The sequence below is a fragment of the Colletotrichum godetiae genome (genome assembly GCF_030913485.1).
Source record: "Colletotrichum godetiae strain CBS 193.32 chromosome Unknown BDP55scaffold_9, whole genome shotgun sequence".
Lineage (NCBI taxonomy): Eukaryota > Fungi > Ascomycota > Sordariomycetes > Glomerellales > Glomerellaceae > Colletotrichum > Colletotrichum godetiae.
Genome location: NW_026851257.1, coordinates 738,562 through 750,826, shown reverse-complemented (window position 1 = coordinate 750,826; position 12,265 = coordinate 738,562). Strand labels below are relative to the sequence as shown.

Here is a 12,265-nt window from a genome sequence, read left to right as displayed (position 1 = left end):
CGCAGCGGTCTTGTCCGGCATTCATTGGGCAGAAGTTTGGAAGAATGGGAGAACCCTGGGCAGTTCCTGCACATGGCCTCGCAGGGAGTGGCGGTGCTGGGACCCAAGAGAAGCGGACTGACGACAGACTAGAGCTTGGGAACTGTCGGATAGCTAATTGGGATAGACAGTGTCATGGTTTGTGAAGCTGGTCGTGATGGCATGAGGGGAAGCCGTTGGAGATGGGAAAGTTGGAGAAGCTCTGTGTCTCTTTCTGTTGCGGATAGGACTCAATGGGAAGACTGGAAGTTGCTTCTGCCGAGCCGACCGGGGGTTCCACTTGTTTGTGGAGGGGAAGAAGGAGGAGAGTGGACAGGGGGGTACGGGGGGGGGGAAGGTGTGTGGGGTAAGGCAGCGGCCAGCCGGGTGCTTGGCGAGTGGATCCCGAGCCGGCCGGTTTCCACCAATAAGGTCGACCACGGCCCCAGCTGATCCGGACCCCGAGAACCGCCCAAATCCGACCAGTCCGGTTGAAGAACCGCGAGAGCACTACCTCCATACTCCGTACCTCAGGTACCTCAAGCTAACACTAACGGCCCCCGGGGGAAGACGGCAGGAAACCCCACACCAATGGTCCAACCCGGAATGGCACAATCACCTTACCTTTACCTTATCCATACACCCGATGGCCCCAGATCTCCGCAAAGTCACGAGTGTCTACCATACCTACTTACCTACCTAGTCTGCGGCAATAGCTGCTGTGTACTCGTACCTGCTGATATCCTCGCCGTATGACTTCCCCCTCTCCTACAGGCTGCTCATCATCCCGCTCCAGTCCACTTCGGATTCTGCGCCACCGGGCCGCACCCCGGAACCAATCGGTCGACGTCAATGGCTAAACTTGAATCAGCGGCCTCGTCCCCGAGGCTCGCTCCATTGCGGAGTATCGGCGGGATTGCGACGATGGGATTCGCTCAATATCTCCCCGACAGCGGGACTCTGCCGTGTTGCGTATGAGCCCTCTCTCCAAGATTCCTCCTCCGATTAATCCTCCGCACGCCTCGTGCCCCAACGGAATTGTCGTACAAGAGACGAGATTCACTTCAAATCTTGAGCCGCTTTTCCCGGCTGAATTGTGCCTCTCTTTCGATTCATCACACTGTTTCGTCATCCTTTATTTTTCGGTGTGTGTGTGTGTGTGTGATACCCCAACTTTTATCATCATGGTCCGTCTTCGCGATGGCATGTGGCTACCCGCCGAGGGCACGGCGACAGAGTACGCAGAGGAAGTCTACTACACCACTGAGATTGAGGGTGGAAAAGGCCTCAGCTTGCTGTGCCCGACGAGAAAAATCAAGACGCGGGGTCACACGTTGAATGCGAGCACAGTCACTCTTGTAAGTCCAGCACTCTGATCTCACTCTCTCACTCTCATCGTAAATACTTTTCCTCGCTCACACACAAGAACAGGACGTCAAGGCCGAGTTTGACGGCGTCATCTCAGTCGAGGCAACGCACTGGGCTGGCGCTCTCAACAAGGGTCCCCATTTTGAGCTCTTCCCCGATGGCAGACCACCAGAGATCGAGGCCCAGATCACCAAGGGCGACAAGGGCACGACGACGCTGACCTCGGGCTCGCTGTCCGCCACCATCAACCCGGACTTTGACATTCAGTTCCACAGCACCGACGGCTCCAAGCGACTGACGTCCCTGGGCAGCCGAAGCGTCGGCCTCGCCTACAACCCCGCGCCAAGCACCCCCATGCAGACGGGCGACATGCGCGACTTCAAGCACTACATGTTCACCCAGACCACCCTCGGCGTCGGCGAGACCATCCACGGCCTCGGCGAGCGCTTCGGCGCCTACAACAAGGTCGGCCAGAGCATCTCCCTCTGGAACGCCGACGGCGGCACCTCGAGCGAGCAGGCCTACAAGAACGTTTCGTTCTGGCTCAGCTCCAAGGGCTACGGCGTCTTCATCGATACCCCCGGCCGCGTGGAGCTCGAGGTCGGCAGCGAGCGCTGCAACCGCCTGCAGACCGTCGTCGAGGGCCAGCGGCTCAAGTGGTACCTCATCTACGGGCCCACCCCCAAGGATATTCTCAAGCGCTACACCACGCTCACAGGCCGGGCCGGCAAAGTGCCCAGCTGGAGTTTCGGCCTGTGGCTGACGACGAGCTTCACGACGAACTACGACGAGGAGACGGTCAACACTTTCCTCGAGGGTATGAAGGCCCGCGGCTCGCCCGTCGACGTTTTCCACTACGACTGCTTCTGGATGAAGGCCTTCACCTGGACAGACTTTGTCTTTGACTCGGAGCGCTTCCCGGACCCCAAGGCGCAGATCGCCCGCCTCAAAGAATCCGGTCTCTGCAAAAAGGTCTGCGTGTGGATCAACCCCTACATTGCGCAGCACGGCGAGGCCTTCAAGGAGGCCGCGGACAAGGGCTACCTCGTCAAGCGCAAGAACGGCGACGTCTGGCAGTGGGATCTCTGGCAGGCCGGCATGGGCCTCGTGGACTTTACGAACCCGGACGCCTGCGCGTGGTACGAGGCGAAGCTCAACACGCTCTTCGACCAGGGCGTCGACGCCATCAAGACGGACTTTGGCGAGCGCATCCCGACACTCGACGTCGAGTGGTACGACAAGACGGTCGACCCGGTGAAAATGCACAACTACTACGCCTTCCTCTACAACAAGGTCGTCTACGAGGCCCTGCAGAAGCGCTACGGCGCCGACGAGGCCGTCCTCTTCGCGCGCGCCGCGTGCGCGGGAACGCAGCGGTTCCCCCTCCAGTGGGGCGGTGACTGCGAGTCCACGCCCGAGGCCATGGCGGAGTCGGTCCGCGGCGGTCTGGGCCTCGGCCTCAGCGGGTTCTCGTTCTGGAGCTGCGACATTGGCGGGTTCGAGGGGTACCCGCCGCCGTGGATCTACAAGCGATGGGTGGCCATGGGTCTGTTGTGCAGCCACAGCCGGCTGCACGGGAGCAGCTCGTACCGCGTGCCGTGGGTGATTGACGACGACGATAAGTCTGACGAGGGGTGCTCGCAGACGCTGGCGACGTGGACGAAGCTGAAGTCGAGGCTGATGCCGTATATCTACGCGCAGGCGCAGACGGCGGTGGAGAGGGGGTTGCCGCTTTCATTGAGGGCCATGTGTATCGAGTTCCCCGAGGACCCGACGTCATGGTACCTCGATCGGCAGTTCATGGTTGGCGATAGCGTGCTGGCGGCGCCCATCTTTGAGGAGTCGGGCGAGGTGGAGTTTTACCTGCCAAAGGGGAAGTGGACGTCATTCTTCTCGGGTGAGCACCGCGAGGGCCCCGGGTGGTTTAAGGAGACGCACGGGTTCGGGACGCTGCCGTTGTATGTGAGGGAGAATACGATTCTCGTGCTGGGGAGCGAGACGGCTGTTGGTGCCGTGTATGACTATGTGAGGGACAATGAGGTGCGGCTGTACCAGGTCAAGGAGGGGGCCACGGCGACGCTGGTTGGCAGTGATGGGAAGGAGGTTGGTGTTTTGGAGGTTGGGGCGGATGGGAAGCTCAAGGATACCGTCTTGTTGAATGGCAAGATTGCCATCAAGGAGCTCTGAGCTGTTGGACGGTTATGATGACGATATGCTTGCGGATTTCGGTTTGTTGTGCGGCACGTCATTGTTTTTGATGAATTACATTAGGCTATCTGCATATCGGGTTAGATGGCTTAGAGCCGGGTTTTTGCTCTCTAGTTCTTAGTTCAAGTCGATTCACAACTTACAACGGTATATCCAACGTGACAAAGCCCCCTTTCCATCTGTATCCCTCACCGATGGGCTGTCCGGCCCGTTCCAGCGGACGGAGCAGCCAACCAAGACTTGGCGGATAGTCGGGCATCCCCCACCTTCAAGATCGCAAGCCATGGATTGAAGCTATAACATTTACCCCGCGTCGCTTATATGTGCCTTGGAGTAGTAGAGGAAGCCACTCCTGAGCCAAGGTATATCCATTATCGGCATGAGCCGTACTGCCCCAGCTAGAACTGAACCATTCGATCGAGAACCCCTCATTCTCCAAACCCTCACGAAGCCATCTCCAATTGACGATACCCATGCTGCGTCTTCTAGGCGTAAATCAGTACCTAGTCCATGACCAGGGCTCACCCCAGTCGGCTACATATTTCCCCGCGAACCACGGACAATCTCATCTCCACACTTTTCCCCCCTTCCCCCCGCATATCTCGGCCCCAGATTCCCAGATTGTGCGGCCACTCACAGATCTCCAAGGCCGCCGCTACGCAGATACAATGGTATGTTCTTCCGCTTAAAGCACATGTCATGAATTGGCCACGAGATCGTTACGCTTGGCTTGCTTCTAGCTTAGCTTCTGATACCCTGAAAGACACTCGTTGTGCGGATTGGTGGCAGGATATGTCTCATTTGATGACGAGTTTGTGAACGAGCATTAGCCAGATTCCAATGTAGTCAATCTCCTGGTTCTCTCGAGACTCCGGCTTCTCACCGTTGCAAGTTTCAGGGGTTTCCCCGGGTCTGGGAACAAGCTAAGCTGTGTGATTATGTGATCCTATCTTCACCTCTCGGCATTAACCCGCCCCGTAGAGTCGTATTTGCTGCTTGTGCAATATATCTCGCTTCACGGAGTATTGAACCTGCAGGAACCTGGCAAACCCCTTAATATAAATCTGTCACCTAGAGCAGAAGAAATAAGATGAATCTCTATGCTCCCCTCCCCGGGCAGATGGAAATAGACACAACACGACGGAAGGTCCCGTCTGCTCCCGAAACCGAGCGTAGATGGTGTGCTTTCGGGGCATTACTCATTGATCCAAAGATCCAGGTAGGATTCTACTTCGTAGCGAATATAAAGATACTCAGAGCTGATTGATTCGCTACCTACATTCCTGTTGTTAATATCCACTCGCTTGAACTGGGGTTTATCACACCCCTCTGGGTCGACGTGTACGGAAGGAATCATGGCCCATGAGACTTTTGGGCGCTGTGAGTTATGCCACACATGAATATCAAGCATAGAAATATTGGATCTCGACGAGGGACTGGAACGGAAGGTACGCACAGTGATGGGCCATTACTCACGGTAAGTAGACGTCTAGCCCAAGACTGATTCTCTTGTCCCAGGTCCTAGATTGCATCGCATCGCATCGCATCGCGCAGTGCACCAATAAAGATCTTTAACAGCCCCATCAAGCTGGGACGTCTCTTCCCTGTACTGCAAACCCAGGACCAAGATCTCGGATTGTGACTCTGCGCTGCGACTGTAAGGGTTCAAGTTATACGTCAGACTTGCGGGCCCACGCTTACCCGACGTTGTCCAGAAATATTTCGTCTCGGTTAGGCTCTGTGACTACGTAGACTGCCCACTATTCATTCCTGACGAGCTTTTTACATGCACTCTTGGATATGGCCCTCCATAACCCATAGTACAGTGACTCATCTTGCCTACATACTATCCGACGTGATGAAGAATCCCCAGATCCAAAGGGTATACCGCAAGCTAAACCTCCCAAAGGCGCATTACAGGGAATCCTTAGTTCAAATCAGTCCACTGGGAACCGCATTGTTAACTTGTCTTTTCAAAACCATCATCTCCAATGAACTAGGGAGAATGGTACTCACGTTGTCCGGGGCGGTCGTAAGTTCCTCATAAGACTGCAAAATCTCAAATCCCATCGCCATGACATGTTCATACGCGTCGTCTTGCACCTGCGCATTGACTAATTAGTAACTTGTCATCACAAAAAAAAAACCCCAGAAAGAAAACTCACCCAGCTAAGCACCGTCTTGGCCGACTTGTGCGCCTTATTCTGCCGTACACCCATCAAAGTCAAGCCCTGAAGCACCAACGTATCCTGCGGACCCGGCTGAATCACCGGCGCCAATACGCCCCCGACCCCCTCGTCAACACTCGAAAGCAGAGGCGGAATAAACGTCGACAGCGGACTCCCCGGTCGACAGATAATAATCGTCCCCAGCAGCGCGTCGCCCGCGCCCTTTGCCCTTACAATGCCGCACGCCTTGGTCTCCTGCAGCGCGGACCGGTACAGCTCCAGCACCTCGGGGTTCGCGTTGGTGCCTACGTGGCCCAGCACGCTCTCGGCGTTGTCCAGGCCGTGGATGAGGTCAAACGTGAGGTTGGCGCGCTGGATGCTCTGCAGCAGGCCCTCGGGGATCGCCCAGCCGCTCAGGTCGTGGATGGCGAGGTTCGTCAGCCGTTTCGGGAACTGCACGTCCCATCCGTTGTTGGCGAACCAGCTCTTGACGCCGCCGCCCTCGTCGATGGGGATGCCGAGAAAGACGCCCGGGAACGAGGTGCCCAGCTGAATCTTCTTCACGGCCCGCTGCTTGTTGTTGGTGGTGGTGGTGGTCAGGAGATGCCGCAGCGCGCGCCTGTGGAGGGACCGGCCGACGGAGACGTTGCGCTTGGTGGGGTCTACGAAGATTGCGCCGAGGATGCCGATGCCGTCGACCGAGTACGTCGCGGCGAAGCCGTACAGCGCGTGGGTGCTGCTGTTCCGGACGACAAAGTGCGCCTCCTCGACGTTTGGTTTCGAGAGCTCGAAGCACGCGGCCGGCATCGACTCTAGGTGGCCCAGGTCGACGGTGTTGGCGCGCGCGACCGCCTTTGTGAGCTCCTCGAGTCCGTGGGCGTCGCGGCGGCGGTCGTACTCTTCCACGATCCAGTGCTGGCGGGACTTTAGGACCTTTTTGCTCTTGCGTAGTGTTCCTGGCAGCGTCCCCTTCGGTACGATGTGGCCGCAGAGAGCTCGTACCAATGCGTGCATGGCGGTTTCTGTAAAGTCAAAGGTGCAAATGTATGTACCGATGGACTTGTCCATGGCGAAATCGTACGGAGAGCTTACGGCTACGACGATGACGGATTTCTTCTGGCCGCGGGTCCGGAGCATCGAACACATCATCTCGACGTGTTTGGTGAAGCCCGCTTGGTATAGGTTTCTGTTGGCATCTGCAGTGACGATTACGATGCAGGATGCTCTGTGAATGAGGTTTTCATGGACTTTAGGCCGAGAAAGTTAGCCCGCCGCATATTCGGCGCCGTTTAGGGTAACATACCTGGCCTGACTCCATTGGCAGTGTAGCTGGTATGGAGGAGCTTTCCGTGACGGGACCGAGCTAGAGAGCGTCCGAATTCTCTAAAGACGCCCTCTCCGCTCATAATTGCCCCCTTTTCCCGGTGTAGCCAAGTGTCGTGTGGTGTAGGGGCGAGCCTCTGGGCATCCTTCGCTTGAAGGATACTCTTGGTCAAGCTTGACGCCGGGAGTGGTTTCACTAATGGTGTGAGAAGAAGCAACTCTTCTTCTTGGTGCATTGACTCGGATAGGGGTAACAGCTTTTCCTTGTCTCTGATGACCGTGATGGAATCATCGTACGATTTCCTCGCTAAAGCCATGTGGGAAGGATGCAACTTGGACAAGAGTGATATGCCTGGTGGGTTGAGTGCTGTCTGCCAGGACGTGCAAGTATCTTTGAGTCGTAGCACGCGGTTCAAGGACGTGTAGATTCGTTCCTTGGTGAAGATGCCGTTCTCGACGCCCAGCTTTAGCCCCTTGATGGCTTCAAGCTGGACGTCGTAGGCTCGGCATAGGAGCACCAAGTCACATCCAGCCTCCACGGCCATGACGACTCCATTCTGTACACCGAGCTCGTGGGTCAGAGACTCCATTTCGAGACACTCGGAGATGGCGACACCATCAAAACCGAGTTCCTCTCGGAGAAGATCGTCCACGACTTGGTTGGAGAGACACGCGTGAGAAACGTTCATGGAGGGATTTGAAATGCCACAGCCCCCAACAAACATGGCGTCAAGCTTGCCCGTTGCGATTGCGTTTCGGAAGGGCACCAGGGCACTCAGACTGAGCTCTTCCAGAGTTTGTGTGATGATGGGCACATCCAGACTCGATCCTAAAAAGTCTAGATTTCCATAGGATGGGAAGTGCTTTCCGCAACTTGCGAGACCGGCATCACGGATACCATTGATGGCGGCAATGCCGTACTGGGAGACTTCCTGAGGGTCGTCGCCGGTAGCACGTACTCCGATAGGCTGATACCTGGCATTCGAGAGAACATCCAATACCGGGCCGAGCATGAAGTTGATGCCACAGGCCCCAACCTCGGTAGCAGTAGCTTTGGATACTTCGTAAGCTAGCTCGACCCGGCCTGTGGCGGCAATGCCCATGGCACTTGGGAACTGACACACGTAGTCCTCATCAAAGAGACTGTTGACGCCGCCATTCTCTTGGTCAAGGGCAATGAGCAGTGGCTTGGGGTGGCCGGCCTTGTGTGCAATAGTCTGGAGTTCCTTGACTAACTTGGCCGTTTCTTGAGCAGCTATTCATGGCATCAGCACCTAATTTGCAAGCTGTCGGGGTACAATAGGAACTGCCCAACAGCGCAAGGAGTTACCAACATTTAAGGTTTTTGGCAGTCAAGATGATAGTCCCGAGGTGATGATCCTCAATCAGAGACCGGATCTGCGGCGTCACTTCTGTGCCATCCCAGCCCATGATGAGCATCTGGCCAATGGCCCTGTACGGCGCAATAGCGTGAGCATGTCAGCAAGGAGCGAATCGGGATAAAGCTAGATGGTTTGCGCCATTGTCTTCCCCCCCTCCTACACGCTAGATACGATGCCGTAAATGAGAACGAGGCAACCGGACAAGACAAGGGGCCATGTGCGCGATTCGGCGATGACATGTGGTGGAGGGCGGGTCGAGTCTGAAGGGAAGGGGACACGGGGAATAGGAACAGAACAGGTGAACGTACCAATCGAGATCCTGCCATAGTGGGTCGAGCTCCTTGACTTGCCCCATAGCTAGTGGTCTGCGGCTCGTCACGTTTTGCCGCGCATAGTACCTCTCGAGATGGCGTGGTTTGAACGGGGGGAGGTGGTGTTGGTATTGGCGGTCGTTGTTGTTGTGGTGGTGGTGGTGGTGGTGGCAGTGGCGGCGACCTTTCTCCGAGGTTGACGTTGACGTTGAAGTTGACGTTGTTTCCCGGTTACTGTACGGATGTGACCCGGAGCCGTCGCGCGGGACATAGAACGCCTGTGAGGAGGAGGAGGAGGAGGAGTAGGAGGACGTGGGCTGGGAGTGGGACGCCATGTGCGGCGGGAGCGGTGGGCTGCTGCACCAGCCACTGCCGACAATCATTGGCTGGGGCGGAGAGCGGAAGGGGGGCGGGGGAGGAGATTGATTGGCCGATAGGAGCCGTGTCCGCCTTTGCCCGCACTTTGCCCGGCCGGGGGGGGAAACGTTCTTATCGCGATAAAGTCGACGAGGTGGGGCGCCGTCTGTGCCGGCCCCGCCCACTTTTGGCTGGCGTCTGAGGTCCACACCTGGGTGGGACGTGTGTTTGCTGCGGGGTACGTACCGAAAGGCCAAGCTCCATTCCCAATGTTAGCGTCTCTCTGATCTTCGGCCTCGACAACCTAACGGAACGTTACATGGAGCCTCACCACGTCAAACCTTCTTTTTTCCTTGTCGTTGCCCCGTCTAGACCGAGTCTGTCACTGTCTGTGTCTCTCTCTGGCTCCCACATATGCAACGCTCGTCCTTTGAGAGGATCTGCTTCCGATGTGAACGTCAACGGCCCAAAGGTCCCTGACACAATGTGTGGGGCGGGGGACACCTCCGATTCTGGAACCTGGGTTAGCAGATGGTGGTGAATGTGATGATGCGTTGCGCCGTGTGCTTGGGTGCTTTGCAGTGAAACAAGACCTCCCAGAAACGAATGGTCTCTACCATGTGGACCAGCCGTTGGTCAAGTAGTTTTCTCTGACTCGGATAGGGGTGGACAGAGGGCACATGGCAGTGCAACCGACACCGGTGCCATCGGCCTTTAACCTCTTGAACCTCGACCCCTCCATGGAGACCAAACCCCACCAAAAGGCACGTTTGATGCCATTGCCAAACACAGACACACCTAGTATACACTCATACACCCGTGACCCAGCTCTTCGTCCTATCTCATACCACCATGTGTGATGGCTATCTCGCTGCAACTGTGAGGGGCGATGACGATGTGTCCAACACCTTGGACGGCCATGAGACTTTCCTTGCAAAGCCGGGCCATGCCGGTCCCCCCCGTGGTAAATTTGCCGCTCCGGTCTCAAGTCACTGCTAGCAAGTGCGCCTACTGCTGCTGCTTCTGGTGAATAATACTCGAATTGATCCCTCAAAGCTACTGCGTTTCGCCTTTCTGTTCATGGCCTCGTTACTGAAGTGCAACCCAAACAAGTGCAACCCAAACCCAAACCTCCCACCAATCCCGAATCACCTCGACCTCAACCTCAGCCATCATCACCCAGTCTGACAACACACATATACATACACACCCCAAGATGCCCATCACCATTCCCAAAACGCCAAAGAATGGCATCACAAAGTTCACAAACTGCCGTCTTGTAAAGGGCGACGCCCTCGTGCAAGAAGACATCTGGGTCAGCTCCGTCACGGGCAAGATCATCCACAGCCAAGCCGCTTTTTTCGATGACCTCTGTCTGCCGGATGAGACCATCAACCTGGGCGGCCGCATCGTGTCGGCCGGCATGATTGATTGCCAGCTCAACGGCGCTTTCGGCTTCAACTTCTCAACGCTGCTCGAGGATATGACGCAATACGGCAAAAAGGTCCGAGAATTGAACAGAAAACTCGTGTCTACGGGCGTCACATCCTACGTTCCTACACTTACTAGCCAAAAACCAGAGCTCTATCAGGGGGTAAATAAGACCTGATCTAGACGATGATTGTCCATGGGTGCTAACTGTTTGCAGGCCCTGCCTTATCTCGGCGCATCAGGCGGCTTACAAGCCGCTCACGACGGAGCCGAATCGCTGGGCGCCCACGTGGAGGGCCCATTCCTGAACCCCACCAAGAACGGCATTCACAACGTCGACGTCCTGCAGCAAGCAGAGACCTTTGACGACCTGGTCAGATGCTACGGCGCCGACAACATCGAGCCCAGCGTGGCCAACAGCGGGGTCATCCCGATCAAGATGATCACAGCGGCGCCGGAACGGGGCAACATGACAAAGATTATTCCCGAGCTGCGGGAAAGGGGCATCATCTACTCCATCGGGCACTCGGAAGCGACGTACGAGGATGCGTCGGCCGCGGTGGCCGCTGGCGCGACGATGATTACGCATCTGTTCAACGCTATGCGCCCTCTTCACCACCGTAACCCCGGCGTCTTTGGAGTTTTGGGGCTTGCGGAGAGCTTGGCGAGGCCGTACTTTGGCATTATTTCCGATGGTATCCATCTCCATCCGACGACGATCAAAATTGCGTTCAACGCGCATCCCGATGGGTTTATCCTGGTGACGGACGCTATGCACATGATGGGCCTTGCGGATGGATCATATCAATGGGTCAATGGAGAGGATGTGAATAACATCATCAAGGTTGGCTCTACGCTTTTGCTGGAGGGCACCAACACGATTGCTGGAAGGTGAGAGCGAGGACCATCCCCAAACGATATCTTTGTCAGACGCAACTAACAGCTTGATAGTGCCGTCACGCTGATGGAATGCGTGAACAACTTCCTCCGATGGTCCGGCACAGGCATTCCCAAGGCGCTGAAGGCCGTCACTGCGACGCCCGCCGCGATGCTCGGTCTCCAAGGCGTCAAGGGTTCCTTGGAAGACGGAGCGGATGCCGACTTGGTCATCTTCTCTGAAGAGATCAGGGAGGGCGCGACTCAGCTGGTAGTAGATGAGGTTTGGAAGTCCGGGGCGTTGGTGTCCAGCAGAAAGGATGATCAGTCGCCGATTACGCCATAGAATGACGAACTGTACGAAGTACACGAGTCAAGATTCCGGGGATAAGTATCATACAGGGAAGAAACAACGTAAGAGAAGAGAGAAGGACAGGGTCGAGCCCTACAATAGACTGTATATTCATAGAGCTGCCATCCGAACTTGATGGTGCAAATGGATGCGCAGATAAAGTTTCTGAGATGGCTGGGGCTGGTTACTGGTAACACCAAGTAGAGAGGGCCTCGCTTAGTCCTGGCCAGAGTTTGGTTGACTCTTTTACTAGAGGATGGTTGCACAACGTCGACGTAGATTAGGTAGACACCGACACTCGGGCCACGGGTTAAAGATTTATTAATGATCCATGAGGTTGTCTCAACTTACCTACCTTCGGTATCTGAGGTACCTTAGACGTTGGTTGATGAGTGAGAGAAAGGGTGATGTTGTGCACAGTAACAACAACTGTGTTCCGGGAACCATCGGCCCATTGAATTACTCGCCCCA

At 56.1% G+C, this 12,265-nt stretch overlaps 3 protein-coding genes across 3 annotated transcripts; 2 read left to right on the top strand and 1 right to left on the bottom strand.

Annotated features, from left to right (window-relative positions):
* Positions 1–1,202: 1,202 nt before the first annotated feature.
* BDP55DRAFT_546651 (family 31 glycosyl hydrolase) lies at positions 1,203–3,573 on the top strand (the record flags this gene model as incomplete). Its single annotated transcript, XM_060568678.1, has 2 exons — positions 1,203–1,376; positions 1,450–3,573. The coding sequence occupies 2 exons, from the start codon at positions 1,203–1,205 to the stop codon at positions 3,571–3,573; spliced, it is 2,298 nt and encodes a 765-aa protein (XP_060432895.1).
* A 1,953-nt stretch (positions 3,574–5,526) lies between these two features.
* On the bottom strand, positions 5,527–8,822 carry BDP55DRAFT_546365 (glycosyl hydrolase family 3 N terminal domain-containing protein; the record flags this gene model as incomplete). Its single annotated transcript, XM_060568646.1, has 5 exons — positions 5,527–5,697; positions 5,760–7,009; positions 7,066–8,340; positions 8,420–8,538; positions 8,776–8,822. 5 exons carry the CDS (start codon positions 8,820–8,822, stop codon positions 5,527–5,529), a joined length of 2,862 nt encoding a protein of 953 aa, XP_060432894.1.
* Positions 8,823–9,894: 1,072 nt separating this feature from the next.
* On the top strand, positions 9,895–12,204 carry BDP55DRAFT_654548 (N-acetylglucosamine-6-phosphate deacetylase). Its single transcript, XM_060574268.1, has 3 exons — positions 9,895–10,729; positions 10,784–11,457; positions 11,518–12,204. Exons 1-3 carry the CDS (start codon positions 10,352–10,354, stop codon positions 11,786–11,788), a joined length of 1,323 nt encoding a protein of 440 aa, XP_060432893.1. The 5' UTR covers positions 9,895–10,351; the 3' UTR covers positions 11,789–12,204.
* The last annotated feature ends 61 nt before the right edge of the window (positions 12,205–12,265 follow it).

What these genes read in the sequence shown, in the direction of transcription:
- BDP55DRAFT_654548 (XM_060574268.1), top strand. Translation starts at nt 10,352, where the DNA reads ATGCCCATCACCATTCCCAAAACGCCAAAGAATGGCATCACAAAGTTC. An exon ending in AACCAGAGCTCTATCAGGGG is followed by an intron (nt 10,730 to 10,783) that starts GTAAATAAGACC and finishes AACTGTTTGCAG; the next exon opens with GCCCTGCCTTATCTCGGCGC. An exon ending in ACCAACACGATTGCTGGAAG is followed by an intron (nt 11,458 to 11,517) that starts GTGAGAGCGAGG and finishes ACAGCTTGATAG; the next exon opens with TGCCGTCACGCTGATGGAAT.